Source organism: Entelurus aequoreus, linkage group LG12 (genome assembly GCF_033978785.1).
Source record: "Entelurus aequoreus isolate RoL-2023_Sb linkage group LG12, RoL_Eaeq_v1.1, whole genome shotgun sequence".
In the NCBI taxonomy this organism is placed as follows: domain Eukaryota; kingdom Metazoa; phylum Chordata; class Actinopteri; order Syngnathiformes; family Syngnathidae; genus Entelurus; species Entelurus aequoreus.
This window is the reverse complement of record NC_084742.1, coordinates 34,210,303-34,230,200: the sequence shown is the minus strand read 5'-3', so window position 1 is coordinate 34,230,200 and position 19,898 is coordinate 34,210,303. Positions and strand designations below refer to the sequence as shown.

Below are 19,898 nucleotides of genomic sequence, written 5' to 3'. Positions count from 1 at the left end.
CAGGAACCAAAATGGAAAAAAGACTCTTGTCTGTTTGTGTGTCGCTCTGTGACAAAAGTTATACATCTATCTTATATCAGTCAGTCCAGAGAGGCGACCCACACGCCTCCAGACATCAAATGAAATTGGGCATTTGCAGAGCTGCCACATTTTCTGCCTTGATTTACAGAGCTAGATGTAAATGTAAATATTTCTTCACTGTCATGTCAAGCTAATATAAATACCTGCAAAGTCCTAATTGCATCATTCGTGTTTGTTAATGAGTCAGTCCGTAGATTTGGTTTGTTAGTGAATATCACCAGTTCACCACCCTCCATTTTTTGATCAGATTTGATACTCTAACATTTAACAATGCAGAACAAAATTGCTTTTAATGAAACAACTAGGAATCAAAAGAAGAAAGTTTATTTGCAGCTATTATTATACTTTTATTTTTTTAAACTCACTTTTGTATCGCTCCTACAGTCCATTGCAATACATTTTGCAAATTGGGCGATAACATCATGACTTCTAGGACAGCCAATAGCTACTTTCCCGGCTGAGGAGTTGGCAACACTGTCGCTGCCAGTCTGGCACAAGACAGACACAGCAACGGAGCACACACACATGCACATCTTGCTGTAATAGTATACTCTCTCCAGGCTCTTATTACTCTACCTGTTAATTTCTTGGTAATATCTGCCAACTTTTCATTGTAACGCTGTTCAATACATGTCTGTTAAAGTAAACGAAGCACTTACTGTTCTGTTGTTTCAAGCTAGCTTAGCATTTGCATATTTACTTGTCTGCTGCTCTCTTGCATGATGTGTGGAATTTTCAGCCTTTTTCTCCAGTTCCACAGTGATATTAAAACTTATAAGAAATGTAGATTGTATGCCACAATTGTGGTGATATTAACTTAGAGTGGCCGATCTACATTGAGTATGGATGGACATTCACCGTTAGTTGTATTGTAGTCTAAGTAACCTTGCTTGTCAACAAATGGACCAAGCTGCAAGGTATGAGCCATATTATTTTGTGATCAGCATTGAAAGGCATTGATTGGCACCTGGCGATCACAAACTTTTCCACAGAAATTGGCCAATAATAATCGGTGGCCATTCGACAGGGGCCTCTTTTTCTCTGTGCACGGCCATCTTTTCTAGATAACACAACAATACATGACGTCGACGTATTTACGTGATGTCAATTAAGTCGACGAATCGTTGCAGCCCCAATTGCTGGTGTTTCTAATATAATGGGAAAACTGCGAGGGAATGAAAGTGTGGTCGTGTATGTGAATGTACTGCCACTGTTTGAGGATGAAGGTACTCCGTCACACGGGAATAATCCATAAAATAGCCGAAACATTGGCACATGGTTCAAAGCATTGGCAAAAAAGTGGCGACTTATAGACAGGAAATTACGGTAGTCATTTTGTCATCAAATGCTTTTCCTCCTCAGGTCTTTAATTTCAAACTCTTGGCTTTTATCAAACATTGTACGTTTGCTGCGGTCGCTGCTATTAACATTAGGTGTCGGCTTAGCAGCTTCATACTACTTCCATAACTCTCTACGATGGTGAATTTTAAAGGGACTGATCAGATTTGTTGAGATTAAGCTTGTCTTTTTTGCTCCCTGTGGAATTTCTGCAGAACAGGTTTTGCAAACTGCAAGTGAAATGCCTTATTCTGACATGGTAAAGGAAGCCCACATAAAAAGCACCATGTTGCTTTTCTCTGTACACAACAGGCCACATGCGCAGTATCATGACATCACAAATATGTGACCATAACGTAGGGGAAGGGAGGAGTTGAGGAGCCAGGCAGCAGCATAAGCCACAACAGAGACCAACGACAAACTCAGAGATGATAAGCCCTTATAATTATCGGCTCAATTTATCCGTGATTTTTTCAATATCGGAATTATCAATGTTATGTCATTATTGCTTTTATCGGTGGATAATTATCGGTTGTCAAAATCATTGTGCATCCCTCATCTTCTCTGTACAGACTATCCGGTGCCGCTGTTTAGTTGCTTCTGATGCGTGGGACCCAGTCATAACGTGCTTGAAGTAAATGAATGAATGGGTAAAAAAGTGATAACAACACCTGGAAAGCGTACAGTCAACATATTATTAGCGGTAAAAACTGTATGACCTCCCGCTGCCAGCCCCCTTGCACTGTGATTCATGCTCTTTTCGGGACACCTTAATACTGCCACCAGTGGTCAACCGACAAATAGCACACCAAAGAAGCCAATATCACAAACCAAATAAACTACACTACTACATGTATTGCTTCAATATATGCCGATTACCTTGGTTTTGTCTCAAGTCCCCTTTTGAAGCCAAATTTGCCAGTTAGTACACCAGTCAGAGGCTCCTCGCTCAGCTCTGCAATACCGTATGCATTAGGTCTGGACGAATAAGGCAAAAATAATACATCGCGATTATTTTGATTGATATTGTAATCACGATTAATAACACGATCATTCATTAATTTAAAACATCAGACTGGGCATCTCACCTAAATAGAAAATGGCTGAATAGGTAATCCAACAAGTTGGTACACTTTAAGAGCCATTTAGGACCCGAAAATGGCCAGAACGATACAAAAAGACGCTTGACTCCATAGTGTGTAAAACTAAGTGGCCTGAATGTTATGGTTTAACACACTTACTGTAATTGAACACAAACATAATGCTTAAATGTTCTAATCATATCTATTACCACAAATAATTAATGTTATGTGCAATGACTAGTGCAGCAACATAAAGTCTTTTAAGTAACTTTAGCTGAGTATCTTTTAAATTGACAAACTACCATAAGTTCTGGACTATTAGCCACTAATTTTTTCCTACACTTTGTACCCTGTGACTTATGAAATGGTGTGGCTAATTTATGGATTTTTCTTTTTGCTGGCGGCCACAATGTAAATAGTAAAAAAGCAAAGCAAAAAAAAGTTGTGTTACTGTTTGTGCTATGGCTCCACATTTTGGACAAGTTTGTTCACTGCAGGTGCTGCGGTGTCCTCCCAATAGTGCTTTCAACTGGAAGAAGACGTTCTGTGTTTTAGCCATCCATAGCATCTCTACTTGTACAAACCCTGTTTCCATATGAGTTGGGAAATTGTGTTAGATGTAAATATAAACGGAATACAATGATTTGCAAATCCTTTTTTGCAAATAATAATTAACTTAGAATTTTATGGCTGCAACACGTGCCAAAGTAGTTGGGAAAGGGCATGTTCACCACTGTGTTACATGGCCTTTCCTTTTAACAACACTCAGTAAACGTTTGGGAACTGAGGAGACACATTTTTTAAGCTTCTCAGGTGGAATTCTTTCCCATTCTTGCTTGATGTACAGCTTAAGTTGTTCAACAGTCCGGGGGTCTCCGTTGTGGTATTTTAGGCTTCATAATGCGCCACACATTTTCAATGGGAGACAGGTCTGGACTACAGGCAGGCCAGTCTCTTTTACTATGAAGCCACGTTGATGTAACACGTGGCTTGGCATTGTCTTGCTGAAATAAGCAGGGGCGTCCATGGTAACGTTGCTTGGATGGCAACATATGTTGCTCCAAAACCTGTATGTACCTTTCAGCATTAATGGCGCCTTCACAGATGTGTAAGTTACCCATGTCTTGTGCACTAATACACCCCCATACCATCACAGATGCTGGCTTTTCAACTTTGCGCATATTACAATCCGGATGGTTCTTTTCCTCTTTGGTCCGGAGGACATGACGTCCACAGTTTCCAAAAACAATTTGAAATGTGGACTCGTCAGACCACAGAACACTTTTCCACTTTGTATCAGTCCATCTTAGATGAACTCAGGCCCAGCGAAGCCGACGGCGTTTCTGGGTGTTGTTGATAAACGGTTTTTGCCTTACATAGGAGAGTTTTAACATGCACTTACAGATGTAGCGACCAACTGTAGTTACTGACAGTGGGTTTCTGAAGTGTTCCTGAGCCCATGTGGTGATATCCTTTACACACTGATGTTGCTTGTTGATGCAGTACAGCCTGAGGGATCGAAGGTCACGGGCTTAGCTGCTTACGTGCAGTGATTTCTCCAGATTCTCTGAACCCTTTGAAGATATTACGGACCGTAGATGGTGAAATCTCTAAATTCCTTGCAATAGCTGGTTGAGAAAGGTTTTTCTTAAACTGTTCAACAATTTGCTCATGCATTTGTTGACAAAGTGGTGACCCTTGCCCCATCTTTGTTTCTGAATGACTGAGCATTTCATGGAATCTACTTTTATACCCAATCATGGCACCCACCTGTTCCCAATTTGCCTGTTCACCTGTGGGATGTTCCAAATAAGTGTTTGATGAGCATTCCTCAACTTTATTAGCATTTATTGCCATCAGTTTGAACATCATATATGTTGTCTTTGTAGCATATTCAACTGAATATGGGTTAAAAATGATTTGCAAATCATTGTATTCCGTTTATATTTACATCTAACTCAATTTCCCAACTCATATGGAAACGGGGTTTGTATAAATTCTTCATTCATCACTCCAAGCAACATTTATAGGTTTTACAATATGCTTAAAACGGTTTATACTTACTAAACAATCCTATGTGTACTGTCTTTAGTAATGTTTTCATGCATATTTGTTTGTGCTAAAGTAATGTAATCAAGCGAGCATCGTTAGCATGAGCAAATTTGCCAACACATTTACGATTGTCTGTGTTAGTCCGCTCAACTGCACTGTGCAAAGGATCATGGGAGATGTAGTTCATTTGTCAGACTAGTACATTTAATGCCACCAAAAAACACATTGATGTGGATTGTCCAAGTTCTCCTTTGACACCGTCATATACCACGGCATTATTGATAGCATTTTGAAACCCCAAATACCGCCATACTTACAATACTATTACATCTCTAATAAACGCAGATCAATTGCAATATGTTTAGTGATTAATCGCATGCGCTAACATGTTAGCTTTGATAGCCCTAATTTCCATGTTAATCTTTGTATGTGTTATGTTGTGTTAAGATGCCCAAATCCAAGGAAATATTCAGACATGCAGCGGAGTACAGACCATTTCCCACCAACTATGCCCCCAGTGCAGCCCACGAGACCTAACCTTCCAACCTCATCAGCTGTGACCTGCCCCAAATAGTGAAAAACAAAGAAATATCCGAAATTTCAAAAGACTCAAAGAAACCGAGCAACCGAAAAAAGTGGTAAACAATAAAAACTTAACTTTACCTTTAATAGGTGTCTTGACTTCCCCATTCTCCCTCTTGATGTCGTTCATCGCTTTGTGCTGCTGCTTCTTCTTCTTCTTCTTCTTCTCCTCGCGCTCCTCTCTGTTTTGCCCTTCCACCTTTTCTTTGCCGGGCAGCGGTAGACCTTTGTGTTTACAAACACATGAAAGGTGTCAATGAAGATCATAGCGCCTGCTGAGCATCCCTTCTGTGTCTATGGGCAAATAATATTTACATGCTACTTTTTTTTCTTCTTGTTAGGTTTTTTTCCTAGACTCCTCATTGTGAAAAGGGATTTTACCCTCAGAGAAAGAAAATGATTTCACAGAAAGTGAAAAAAGAAGGCTAAGCAGAATAGGTCAAATGACACCCTAATATAATGTCCACAGTCTGTAAGCCTCTTGGCTTACTTTTGGGGTCCAACAGGTGGGTGTGCCAATTAGTGCTACTTGTTCAGCTCTTTATAATCCATTTATATGCACTCCCGCCCTTAATTGCATTGTTGCTGTGAACAAGCTCAACAAAGTTACATTGAAGAACATTACATGTACTGTATGTAAAAGTTTATATTGGGGAATTACATTTCGTAATGGGGAAAGATGTTAATATCTGTTGTTTACACGTTAGCATTCAAGCTAGCTAGCAAGCTAGCTCCAGTCAGTCAGACAGTCCGTATCAAAGTGCAGTTATGAATGATGGTTCTTTGATCATTTTAATTTGATACGGTAATACTAACCGTCGGGAGATTTAAGGCGGTTATCATTACTTCTGTTTATTTGTAGTACAAACGCCCGCAACTGCAGAAACAGATGCGTAAGAGTGACCGCTCTTGCAGACCGTCCTGCTGGCTGAACATGCACATTAAAAACCCACAAACACAAACTTCGATATGAACGTAAGAGCCGCGGCCCTGCTTCACCTCTCTAAGAGTCAATGATGCATGATAAGATGTTTCACCCCCTTCGCACAGCAAGGGCTCTGGAACCAGTTCTCTCGAGAGGGGCTGGACTCTCTTCTACTCTGGCGTTGCCGGCAGTGAGAGGCGACGGGCTGGGGTGGCAATTCTTGTTGCCCCCCGGCTCAGAGCCTGCATGTTGGAGTTCAACCCGGTGGTCGAGAGGGTAGCTTCCCTCCGCCTTCGGGTGGGGGAACGGATCCTGACTGTGGTTTGCGCTTACGCGCCAAACCGCAGCTCAGAGTACCCACCCTTTTTGGATTCACTCGAGGGAGTACTTGAGAGTGCTCCCACGGGTGATTCCCTCGTTCTACTGGGGGACTTCAACGCTCATGTTGGCAGCGACAGTGAAACCTGGAGAGGCGTGATTGGGAAGAATGGCTGCCCGGATCTGAACCCGAGCGGTGTTTTGTTATTGGACTTTTGTGCCCGTCACAGATTGTCCATAACAAACACCATGTTCAAACATAAGGGTGTCCATATGTGCACTTGACACCAGGACACCCTAGGCCGCAGTTCCATGATCGACTTTGTAGTTGTGTCGTCGGATTTGCGGCCTCATGTTTTGGACACTCGGGTGAAGAGAGGGGCGGAGCTTTCTACCGATCACCACCTGGTGGTGAGTTGGCTGCGATGGTGGGGGAGGATGCCGGACAGACCTGGCAGGCCCAAACGCATTGTGAGGGTTTGCTGGGAACGTCTGGCAGAGTCTCCTGTCAGAGAGAGTTTCAATTCCCACCTCCGGAAGAACTTTGAACATGTCACGAGGGAGGTGCTGGACATTGAGTCTGAATGGACCATGTTCCGCACCTCTATTGTCGAGGCGGCTGATTGGAGCTGTGGCCGCAAGGTAGTTGGTGCCTGTCGTGGCGGTAATCCTAGAACCCGTTGGTGGACACCGGCGGTGAGGGATGCCGTCAAGCTGAAGAAGGAGTCCTATCGGGTTCTTTTGGCTCATAGGACTCCTGAGGCAGCGGACAGGTACCGACAGGCCAAGCGGTGTGCGGCTTCGGCGGTCGCAGAGGCAAAAACTCGGACATGGGAGGAGTTCGGGGAAGCCATGGAAAACGACTTCCGGACGGCTTCGAAGCGATTCTGGACCACCATCCGCCGCCTCAGGAAGGGGAAGCAGTGCACTATCAACACCGTGTATGGTGAGGATGGTGTTCTGCTGACCTCGACTGCGGATGTTGTGGATCGGTGGAGGGAATACTTCGAAGACCTCCTCAATCCCACCAACACGTCTTCCTATGAGGAAGCAGTGCCTGGGGAATCTGTGGTGGGCTCTCCTATTTCTGGGGATGAGGTTGCTGAGGTAGTTAAAAAGCTCCTCGGTGGCAAGGCCCCGGGGGTGGATGAGAGCCGCCCGGAGTTCCTTAAGGCTCTGGATGCTGTGGGGCTGTCTTGGTTGACAAGACTCTGCAGCATCGCGTGGACATCCGGGCTGGATTGGCAGACCGGGGTGGCGGTTCCTCTCTTTAAGAAGGGAAACCGGAGGGTGTGTTCTAACTATCGTGGGATCACACTCCTCAGCCTTCCCGGTAAGGTCTATTCAGGTGTGCTGGAGAGGAGGCTACGCCGGATAGTCGAACCTCGGATTCAGGAGGAACAGTGTGGTTTTCGTCCTGGTCGTGGAACTGTGGACCAGCTCTATACTCTCGGCAGGGTCCATGAGGGTGCATGGGAGTTTGCCCAACCAGTCTACATGTGTTTTGTGGACTTGGAGAAGGCATTCGACCGTGTCCCTCGGGAAGTCCTGTGGGGAGTGCTCAGAGAGTATGGGGTATCGGACTGTCTGATTGTGGCGGTCCGCTCCCTGTATGATCAGTGCCAGAGTTTGGCCCGCATTGCCGGCAGTAAGTCGGACACATTTCCAGTGAGAGTTGGACTCCGCCAAGGCTGCCCTTTGTCACCGATTCTGTTCATAACTTTTATGGACAGAATTTCTAGGCGCAGTCAAGGCGTTGAGGGGATCTGGTTTGGTGGCTGCAGGATTAGGTCTCTGCTTTTTGCAGATGATGTGGTCCTGATGGCTTCATCTGGCCAGGATCTTCAGCTCTCGCTGGATCGGTTCGCAGCTGAGTGTGAAGCGACTGGGATGAAAATCAGCACCTCCAAGTCCGAATCCATGGTTCTCTCCCGGAAAAGGGTGGAGTGCCATCTCCGGGTTGCGGAGGAGACCCTGCCCCAAGTGGAGGAGTTCAAGTACCTCGGAGTCTTGTTCACGAGTGAGGGAAGAGTGGATCGTGAGATCGACAGGCGGATCGGTGCGGCGTCTTCAGTAATGCGGACGCTGTATCGATCCGTTGTGGTGAAGAAGGAGCTGAGCCGGAAGGCAAAGCTCTCAATTTACAGGTCGATCTACGTTCCCATCCTCACCTATGGTCATGAGCTTTGGGTTATGACCGAAAGGACAAGATGACGGGTACAAGCGGCCGAAATGAGTTTCCTCCGCCGGGTGGCGGGGCTCTCCCTTAGAGATAGGGTGAGAAGCTCTGCCATCCGGGGGGAGCTCAAAGTAAAGCCGCTGCTCCTCCACATCGAGAGGAGCCAGATGAGGTGGTTCGGGCATTTGGTCAGGATGCCACCCAAACGCCTCCCTAGGGAGGTGTTTAGGGCACGTCCGACCGGTAGGAGGCCACGGGGAAGACCCAGGACACGTTGGGAAGACTATGTCTCCCGGCTGGCCTGGGAACGCCTCGGGATCCCCCGGGAGGAGCTGGACGAAGTGGCTGGGGAGAGGGAAGTCTGGGCTTCCCTGCTTAAGCTGCTGCCCCCGCGACCCGACCTCAGATAAGCGGAAGAAGATGGATGGATGGACCCCCTTCTTGTAAACAAGACCAATAAATCTATCTAATCTAATCTAATCTTTTCATTCCGCCATACCCCAAATACGTGCAGCTGCTGAAACCAATGAAAAGCGTGCATGCTCTTGAAGCATGCACATGGCGATTTATCGACGCTGGAAAACTTACCGACTAAATTTTTTATTTATCGACGGTTAATTGACTTATCGAATATCGACCCAGGCCTATCTCTAAAGTTTGAATCAGTTATAGATTTGAACAGATTATTTTGTACACTCTTACTAATTAAAAATAACAGATTTGTTTTTAAATGTTTGTATACATTTTTGAGACCTTTTAAAGAAAATCATATCATAGCAGGGTATGCAAATTACACAATGTCATGGTGACCATGCCCCCTAACCACACCCTCACCCCCGCTGGTATCTTGGCAATTTAGGGGAAACCCTAATATTAACATGTTAAACAAATAAGTACCTAAAAATACAAAGAGGTTTAGGACACGGTTTTGTTTTCTCGTTTTATAGCGCAGTTTCGCGTCGCGGTAGTTTACTTTTGAGCATTCCCGAATGTCAACTGAAGCAACCGACACCAACCAAAACATGGAAAAGCAACTTGACTCGATCAATACGTGTTATTTTAGCAGTTTTATACAGAAACCTAAAAAAATACCACTTTGGCTAGAAGAATAGCGGAATTTTGCTAAATAACTGATGTCTGGGATCCCTGATAACTGCTGGGTTTGATCCCTCATCAGAGTTGTTTCAGGAAGCTTTGCAAATGTATGTTTTAATTACGTTTTTTATTTTATTTTGCGCTACAAAAATATATAATTCAACCATTTAAAATCCATCCCATCCATTTTCTACCGCTTATTCCCTTCAGGGTCGCGGGGGGCACTGGAGCCTATCTCAGCTACAATCGGGCGGAAGGCGGGGTACACCCTGGACAAGTCACGATTTAAAATCATTTCACAAAAATGTTTAAAGTGTGAAAAAATATTTTCTCATAATAAAATTCTGCTTAAAGGCCCAATTTAGCCTGGTGTTCACTAATACCTTTTTGGTTCAATCTAAAAACTTGGTGGCAGTAATTACAATATCAAACAAAATAAATAAATAAAAGAGATGGATCAGGGAGGCTATGGAAATTACTAGGAAGCGAGGGGCCAACGCCATCAGCAGAGATGAAGGAGCATACATTCGCATACATGGGACGCGATCCTTCATTGGTGCCGCCAGGGCAGAAAACATTGTTTTCATCGTTCACAATCATTATGAGAGACAAGAACACACATCCTTTTTTAGGATTTTAAAGTTGATAAAAATTGCTTGGAAGATGCAGATAATGGGAGTCACCGTTGTAAACTTCAAAGCCCTCTAAATCAACTTCAAAACCCTCCATCAACGTTTTATATACACGCTGCAAGTCTATAAATAATGTAGTAACAGATACATTTATAACAATGTGTAATATGTACAATATTTACCGTATTTTGATCATGTTAATCATTGCCAGGACTGATTTCTTCAGCGCATTGATTTCTTTTTCGCACTTCCGACTTCTGGCAACAAATGTGTGTCCGTACTTCCGGAAACAAACGCTATTTTTTTTTAAAATCATGGCAGACTTGGTAACCGACAAAGAAGACAACTATTTCTGGAATAATGAGGATTCACAACCATATCTTTTTGAAGCTGAATATACAAAAGATGAACTACGGTTTCTAGAAGCGAACACAAACTGAGGCGTGCGACGTTGGAGCAGACGGAAGCCGAGAGAGTGAGATCGGCGTGACTCGAAGCTGCAAAATGTGGAACTTGAAGCCATGCTTTTTCGACATAAATGTAGTGTTTACCTATATAAACCAGAAAAAAATCCCAGGCCAGCTGGACCAAATGCACAACTGTCCATCGAGTGAGTCACACTTTAAGATTATTCAGGATACATGCAGCACATCACCGTACAAATAAAGTGCATACGCTGTACGACTAGCTGTGTACAAACAAAACATGAAATGTGGGCTAATACTTTACAGATACTGTAATATGATTGTTCATGTTTTTCAGTCTGTACTGATTTGTGTCTTATCGCATTGTGTTGTGCATTACAAACTCAAACATGTTTCATGTTGACGCAGTTGCTAGCTTGTCTCTTTTTGTAGCTAGCTTTTACAGCTAATACTGAACCATGCTGATGTGTTACTACTACGCTAGAAAAACAGTTCCTCTGTGTTTGCTCTTACAATAACAATATTGCTCCAGCTTGGTTATTATACAAGTAACTGAACGTAAATTAAGTGTTGTTAAAGGTTTTTGAATTCATTTTTAAAGTGTTTCAGAGGTAGGATTGTCACAAAGAACGAGACAACGTCTACATGTTAGAAAGCGAGAAAAAAAAACTTTTGTGTTGTTGTCTCTCATAATGATTGTGAATGATAGACAAAATTCCAAAGAATGTGCCGTTCCCCTTTAACCTGCAGAGTCCAGTATCCAGTATTTTCTTTTACAGTCGCACTGCTTGATTTGTTTTGCTAAAAAGTTACCGAATCAATTTCAATTCACTGAATCGTTTTGGATCTTTCTAAAAAATTCGATCGACCCTGAACTGTATCGGGGGGAAAAATATTGAATCGTTGTTTAAACGAACCGTTAGGTCCATGTTGCCTACTATTACTTTAGTTTGATTTTTATTAATTTTAGCATTGATAATTGTCATTTTATTTTTCATCAGTTTTTATGCATTCTTTCTTTTGCTCTACATTTGATTACTGTTTTTTATTTATTTATTATTTTTTGTAACCAGCCTGACCTAAGCCTTAATAATAATTACCTTTGTGATTAACACATGGTTTAAAACCATTTGACAAGGTTTATCCTGTTGAACTGTAAGTAGGTTATATATGATTATTCAATACCAATAAAATCAACAGTAAGATTACTAATTCATAGTTAACATTTGAGTGTGCCACAGACCCTTCTGCAGTGGAAATGTTGGTGTCAAAAAGATGAAGAACCCCTGGCCTAGTGATCTAGTAGTTGGGTAGTCTAGTGGTCACGTGATCGAGTAGTCTCGTGAATTCTAGTAGTCTAGTGATGTAGTGGTCTGCTTCCCTTCCAACTCAGCGAGGGGGCGTGGCGCTACACCAAAACAACACTTGGCCCGTAATGGCGGGCGCCTGTCATGTCATCATACACACATTTGACGAAAGAAACATTCATATTTGACGCGAAACACTCTTCTCGAGCCATTAAAACTGTATTAGTTGTGATTTGGAGTACAATGTGTTATTAATCTTTTAGAGGTTCCAGGCTAGTGTTTGGAGGGGATTGGCAGCCATTACCCCGGCGGACACCTCGCCTTCGCGGGGCTTTGTGGTGTCAACACCCCCTCGTTTTCCGGGCGTCCTTAAAAAGGATAACTCGTCCAAAAATCGCGACTGTTCAGACGAATTTGAAGCTAGACGAGTGCACCCATTTTTTTTCAAATATAAAAAAGCACCACTAAACTTCATCAACTGGCTTTGATAACGAGCGATTATTACTGTAAAACAGTAAATGGCCTACCTTTTGGTGGCAATCTAACATCTCCATTGGGTCTTTTGAGCGTAGAAATGTGCTTAAATCGGGTAATATCGCTGTGAGCGTTACTCCCGGCGGTGAAGAACAGTTTCTTTTTCACTTCTGCGCTGCTTTTAACTCCTTCTATATCCTTGCTGGGCTTCTTCGCCCTAGCAGACGAAGGCGCCTTATGGAGGAAGAAGTTGCTCTGCTGGAACATTTTGTGGGCATTCGTCGGTGTTGGGCTCCCCGCACCGGCCGGGTTGAAGCTCCACAAGCCCGCGGGACTCGCCTGCTTCGTCGGCTGCTGGAGTTTCTGTCTGCCGTTACAGTGTCCTCCCAGCAGCTCTCCATCCCGGCAGACTTTCTTTGGTTTTACGCTCCTCTCTTCGGCTCGGAGCTTCTTGGGCGGCGGTGCGGTGACGTCCCGGGAAGACTGAGAGCAGTTGTCGGGGGCACTCTTCGCCTCGGACGGCTTTGGGAGCGGGCTTTTGATGAGGGTTGCTCCGCCGAGCGGGACGGAGCTCAGAGAGTCCGCCATCTTGAAGCTTCTCTTTATTTACTCATTCGTTAACTGCCGCGCGACGTGCAAGGCGGCAGGGGCGGGGCTTGCTCTTGCTTTGATTGACATGTTGGAAAGGGGGCGGGGTTACAATATACTGTATATACATATATACTGATCATCATACTGTAAGATTCATGATTCATCATCATAGTCATGATATACATAATGCACATATTCGACCATGTCAAGTTTTGATTTATTGTTATACTTACTGTGGCTCATTATTAGAAAATATAAATAGAAACAGCAACTATTTACAGAAAAAGCAAAATGTAACGAGGGAAAGCTGATATTTGTATATTGATAATGTTTTTACAATATTATAAACTATATTAAATATTGAATATCTCCCCGCCCCCCATCCTTTGATCCAAAACGTATTTGCAAGTAATGGAAGCTTTGAAAATTGTACAAGCAAGTCAGATGATCTTTGATCCAACCTTTCCAAAAGGATGATCTCGGTCCCACGCAAACATAACTATTATGATTATCATGCTACTACAGTTGTGCTCATAAGTTTACATACCCTTGGAGAATTTATGATTTCTTGGCCATTCTTCAGAGAATATGAATGATAACACAAAAACCTTTCTTCCACTCATGCTTAATGGTTGTGTGAAGCTATTTATTGGCAAACAACTGTGTTTACTCTTTTTAAATCAAAATGACAAAAGAAAGTACCCAAATGACCCTGATCAAAAGTTTACATACCCCAGTGACTTTGATCTGACAACATGCACAAAAGTTGACACAAACAGGTTTGAATGGCTAATCAAGGTTCCAGTCCTCACCTGTGACCTGTTTGTTTGTAATTAGTTTGTGTGTATAAAGGGTCAGTGAGTTTCTGGGCTTCTGACAGACCATTGCATCTTTCATCCAGTGCTACACAGATGTTTCTGGATTCTGAGTCATGGGGAAGGCAAAATAATTGTCAAAGGATCTGCGAGAAAAGGTAATTGAACTGCATAAAACAGGAAAGGGGTACAAAAAGATATCCAAGGAATTGGGAATGCCAATCAGCAGTGTTCAAACGCTGATTAAGAAGTGGAAAATGAGGGATTCAGGTAGACCAGCAAAGATTTCAGCCACAACAGCCAGGAAAATTGTTCGAGATGCAAAGAAAAATCCACAAAAAACTTCAGCTGAAATACAGGACTCTCTGAAAAATTGTGGTGTGGCTGTTTCAAGATGCACAATAAGGAGGCACTTGAAGAAAAATGGGCTGCATGGTCGAGTGGCCAAAAAGTTTAATTTTGGTCTCATTACTCCAAATTACTTTGTTCCAGAAGTTTTGAGGCTTGTCTCTGTGCTGTTTGGTGTAATGTAAGCGGGATACTTTGTGACATTTGCGCAGAAATGTCCTTCTTCTGGCAACTCAACCATGCAGCCCATTTTTCTTCAAGTGCCTCCTTATTGTGCATCTTGAAACAGCCACACCACAATTTTTCAGAGAGTCCTGTATTTCAGTTGAAGTTATTTGTGGATTTTTCTTTGTATCTTGAACAATTTTCCTGGCTGTTGCTGGAATCTTTGCTACCTGAATCCCCAATTTTCCACTTCTTAAACAGCGTTTGAACACTGCTGATTGGCATTCTCAATTCCTTGGATATCTTTTCATACCCCTTTCCTGTTTTATGCAGTTCAATTACATTTTCTCGCAGATCCTTTGACAATTATTTTGCCTTCCCCATGACTCAGAATCCAGAAACATCTGTGCAGCACTGGATGAAAGATGCAATGGTCTGTCAGAAGCCCAGAAACTCACTGACCTTTTATACACACATTAATTACAAACAAACAGGTCACAGGTGAGGATTGGAACCTTGATTAGCCATTCAAACCTGTTTGTGTCAACTTTGGTGCATGTTATCAGATCAAAGTCACTGGGGTATGTAAACTTTTGATCAGGGTCATTTGGGTACTTTCTTTTGTCATTTTGATTTAAAAAGAGTAAACACAGTTGTTTGCCAATAAATAGCTTCACACAACCATTAAGCATGAGTGGAAGAAAGGTTTCTGTGTTATCATTCATATTCTCTGAAGAATGGCCAATAAATCATAAATTCTCCCAGGGTATGTATACTTATGAGCACAACTGTATTAGTCAACTCATGAGTGATCCAACCTTGTTTTGTACACTTGGATTCACTGAGACTAACTATATCATCAGTGTTATAATACTGAAATTATATCATCAGTGTTCTAATAATGAAATTATGTCAGTGTTGTAATCCTGAAACTTCATCACCAGTGTTCTATGATTCTGAAGATTAGTAAGTGAACAACACTAAGTACTAACAAGGTTGAGTACATAACAGTCTGTTATATTTATAAGACATTGCATTCCATGCTAAACTGCTCCACAGGAAAACGAGGTCATCTGGTTTAAAGACAACATTCATGGTTTCATTTTTACAACATCCTTTGCATTTACCTTTTCATTTCATTCACAATTTCCCTTGTGGATCATTAAAGTTTGTCTAAGTCTAAGTCTTTTGCACTAAAGCCCAGTTGTCAGATGAACCCTGAGGGGGCTGACATAACTACAGTGCATGTCTGCATAGACAGGACTATGACTTCATATTCATGAGACACTGCACCTTGTCAACAAACATGAAATCCTCAAGTCAGAAAATGTCCTGCAATGAATAATTTCTATTGGCATATGGGCATGCAGGTGCACGATGGTTTAGCAGCAATGAAAGAAACACAAAAAAAATGAAAAACTGGAGTTTGGCTATTGTATACCTTAATACTTGTATTCTTGTACATCACATATTTTAACATAGATGCCCGAAACAAATGTCAATACAACAAAATAAAAAAAGAGGCATTTGTTCATATAACGTTCATTTTACTGATTGATTTCTGCAACATACACACAATGTGTGTGTGTTTGATGGGAGACAAGAAGACAACTGAAAGGGGAGTTATGAATAGGGGTGTGGGCTTATGAAAGCGTTCTCTTAAAAAGGCACAGGTGGGCTCGTTCTGAGATGGAGAGTGTGCATACTGTGTCTGATGGGTAAACTGAACAGGTCAAGAAAGGATAAATAGAAGGCAGTTGTTTAAGAAGTGAAACTATGTAGTGATTGGATGGAGATAATTAGACATAAAGCAACAAAACTGTGCATACAAAAATAAGCTTTAAAATAGCATTTACAAGAGAGGAAAAAAATATTATTATTATCATTAACATTAATATTACAGTCCTGAACAGAGCCCAAATGGCAGTCAACCAATTAAAACAATCTTCCTTTTTAAGCATATAATTCAACAAAATAAGCCTAAAATAATAATTTACAATTTGATGGGAAACATCTTTCTTACATAATATGTTAAAAGAAAAGAAAATAGATGCGAACTGAGCTGTACAATTATAAAAAATGAAGTACTGTAGTACTGCAGTAGTACTGTAGTAGAAGATACAAGTACCGGTATATAGAAAGCCAGTAAGAATTTAAGAGTCTCACTCTAATGTGCAACATAAACACAACAAAAAAAGGATGTGTATGATGCTCATTAAAATGATGATGACCGAGATAACAAGACCAGGGTTGATTACAGTCGCAGCAGTGAGGATCAGCGTCTGAGAGGTGACTTGTTTGCTCCTTGTTGATAACTTGCGTATAGTTTAATACATAAATAAAACATAAACATTGTGATTTCTGAACTTATGAACAAAAGATGGAAACTTTAAAACTGCTGCCAAAAAACAAACTGTCACTTTATAAGACAGTGGTGGAAAAAACAGAGGTCAGCATATACAGTAAGTACTGAAGCGAACACAACAGACACTCTAGTCTTTCCGTTTCTATGCTCCTTAGAAATATAGCAGAAAGAAAGACGATCTCATCTTTCTTCCAGTTCCAATGTCTACATTTGGTCAAAGATAAGGAAGTCCTTATTTACTGTCAACAAGAAGCAGACTGGTCCCACATGGTAGCTAACCAACAAGACTTTCAGTCCTTCTTGCTGTGTGTGTGTGTGGAGGAGCAGAACAAGGCTCTCTTGGTGCCTTGTCAGCTTGGTTTGGAACCAGCCGGGTGAGATCTTGGTCCGTCTCCAAAGGGGACGACATTGTTGGTGTCCACCAGGGGGGGTAGTTGAGGGCCCTCGGGTGAAATGTAGCAATTATCGAACACTAAAAGTAAACACAGAAATGTAATAACACAATAAACATTGTCACCTGCTGTCAGAAGAAGTAAACTTACCCACCGAGGTCTGCTTTGATATCAGCTGATGCTGACTCAGCTCTTTTCTTCACACACTCACACTTATCTGGTGACAGGGACACGCACAACATGAAAATGAGCATTAGTTAGCCTTGCAAACATGTCATCAATAGTTATGAGCTTGAAAATAGTCACTCTGAATATTAAATATGAATATTACATTTGGGTGGGCCAAACAAAACGACCAAATTTGGCCATATTTCCGGCCTTAACAATAATAGCGCTACGCGTCACATATGGTCCAACTGCACTGACAAAAAACGGCGGTGGCTTTATTAGGTATTTATTCATGTTCCTATCAGTTACAGTAAAAGATCACCGATACTCATTGCATAACATGCTGCACTTTAATGTACAGCTGATAGTTTATACCAAAAAGTTTTTATGTGAAGGGCCTCCATGACTAATTACGCCCCTGACACACACACTTACATTATGAGCCTCAACTTGTGTGTGTATCAGTGGTGATTGCTCTAAGACTACAAGGGAGGCTCAAGAGCTGAAATTGTGTTAAATGTTTTATTAACTAAAAATGGTTTGGAAAAAGAATGCGTAGAACTTTAGTTCCTTGGTATGTCTTAGAATAGAATATATCTTTGTTGTCATTGTACAACGAAATTGTAAGCAAAACTAATTTAGTGCAAATTCATAATAACACATAAAAACATAAGAACATAGATAATTAGATAAAAATACATAAAAATACCAAGCACACAGCTCACATGCACAGTCATTATTGTCTTGTGTTCAGCGACACTGAACGTCTTGTCATTGATTGCGTTAGTGTCATTAAAGTGTAGAAGCTGAGATCCATCGACTTCAATAATAATAACTATAATCATAATACTTTTTAGAGCGCTTTTCAAAAACTCACAAACGCTTTACAGGGTAAAAAAAACAAATATGAGTGTAGAAACAGAACACATGCAGTTTAAAAATTCATACGGATAGCAAGATTTAAAGTACCAGTATCATTGAAAAATACATGCTATTTATATGCTGAATTGTGCTTCCTTTTATCTGTTAAACCATACCTAATTATATTTCCAATCCATAAAGTATGTGAAACTTTTGTCTACACATTCACAAAATGCCATCATTCCAAACGGCCATTTTGAATATGCGACTTCTGTAATTTCGGTACATTTGGGATCCGATGACAACACTGGTGGAAACTCCTCTGCACCCTGCCCGTAGTCAGCAGAATAGTCATAGTGGAAATACGCAAAAATGGAAAGAGATGTGCCGTTTGTCATTTACAATCCCTATGTAAGACAAGAACACATTTTTCTTTTTTATGCTATTCTAAATAGTAAATAAATGCTAGCTTAAGTCAGCAAACAATGGAGTCTTTTATTCCGCCCACAAAGTCCACTAACTAACCATCCAAAAACCGCCAACAGTACTCTATTTACATCTTGCGACCTGAATATTAACCAAGTATTAGTGATATTGTGATTATAAGTGCGAACGCAGACGGTCTATTTTTAGCGGTGCATTGATCACAGAGAGCTAACTAACTTATGCTGCTATATCGACATATTGAGCCGGCCGGTGTTCTGTTGCTGCTTCGCCCCTGAGTTGGTGAGACTTATTTCTACACTAAAAATCATGCCTCTCACTTGGATAGCAGAATGTTGTATCCATAAACCGAGAAGTTGATAAACTTTGACATTTAACTTAGACCCGGAGATGGCGAGAAAGACACAAAAAGACGCTAACCCTTTTAGAGGGTTATGATTAATTCTTCATCTAAATGCGACAATATGAACATCCCACCAGTCTGCATACCAGTGAGAGCAGACGATGTACAGTAAAGGCCTGCTCTACTAAAGGTTTGTGTGTACTAAAACACGCGCAAACTTCGTAGCTACTAAACATGTGCAAAGTGGATTGCGTCTGTTAAGTGTGCAGAATAAGGCATCCAATCCATTTTGCGTCTCAGTCTTCATTAATATGCCAAATATATGCTGATCATCAAAACACTCACAATACTGGGAGGAGAAGATGCAAATATTATTATTTAGCACGAACAATGTGATTCATCAACTCTCATCACTGTTTTAAGAGCACTATTTAGCGTTTTATTTAGCAGGTGTTAGAAGGACGTGCAAACTGACAGTTGTACACACGGCTGCAGGATCAGTGCTTGCACTGCAGACAGACGATGGACAGACGAGAATACTTCGTCTTTTACGTGTGTGTGTCAACATTTTGGACGGTTAGAAATAAAAAATATTTAACATATTTATTCAACAACATCATTTTATAGTTGTATAGCTTTTGGAGGACTTAAAAGGAAACTGCACCTCTTTTTTTTTAAATTTTACCTATCGTTCACAATCAGAACAGACATGTTTTTTTTAAACGATTTCAAAAATGATTAAAAAACGCTTGAAAGATGCGGCTAATAGAAGTCACAGTTGTAACCTTCAAAGCACTCTAAAACAACTTCAAAACCCTCCAGCAATGTTTTATATACACAGTGCACGTCTATATATAATGTAGTAACAGACACGTTCATAACAATTTGTAATATGTTCAATATTTACCGTATTTTG

At 41.5% G+C, this 19,898-nt stretch overlaps 2 protein-coding genes across 8 annotated transcripts in view; both read right to left on the bottom strand.

The window, feature by feature from the left end:
* LOC133662075 (lysine-specific demethylase RSBN1L-like) overlaps positions 1-13,118 on the bottom strand; it is a 30,263-nt gene extending 17,145 nt beyond the window's left edge. Inside the window, exons 1-2 of the mRNA XM_062065743.1 lie at positions 12,544-13,118; positions 5,217-5,360 (exon numbers count right to left, since the gene is read on the bottom strand). Of these exons, the coding sequence (XP_061921727.1) occupies positions 5,217-5,360; positions 12,544-13,078 (679 nt within the window). The 5' untranslated portion in view covers positions 13,079-13,118. The remainder of the gene's footprint in view (positions 1-5,216; positions 5,361-12,543) is intronic.
* A 2,339-nt stretch (positions 13,119-15,457) lies between these two features.
* The window catches only part of ptpn12 (protein tyrosine phosphatase non-receptor type 12), a 48,240-nt gene continuing 43,799 nt past the window's right edge, over positions 15,458-19,898 (bottom strand). For 2 of the 7 annotated variants that reach the window (XM_062065737.1, XM_062065738.1), the window contains 2 exons: positions 17,321-17,383; positions 15,462-17,246 (listed from right to left, as the gene is read on the bottom strand). In XM_062065737.1, the coding sequence (XP_061921721.1) occupies positions 17,125-17,246; positions 17,321-17,383 (185 nt within the window). In that variant the 3' untranslated portion in view covers positions 15,462-17,124. Of the gene's footprint in view, positions 17,247-17,316; positions 17,384-19,898 lie in introns of all 7 variants that reach the window. The other 5 variants (XM_062065740.1, XM_062065741.1, XM_062065742.1 and 2 more) reach the window with 5 other exon arrangements.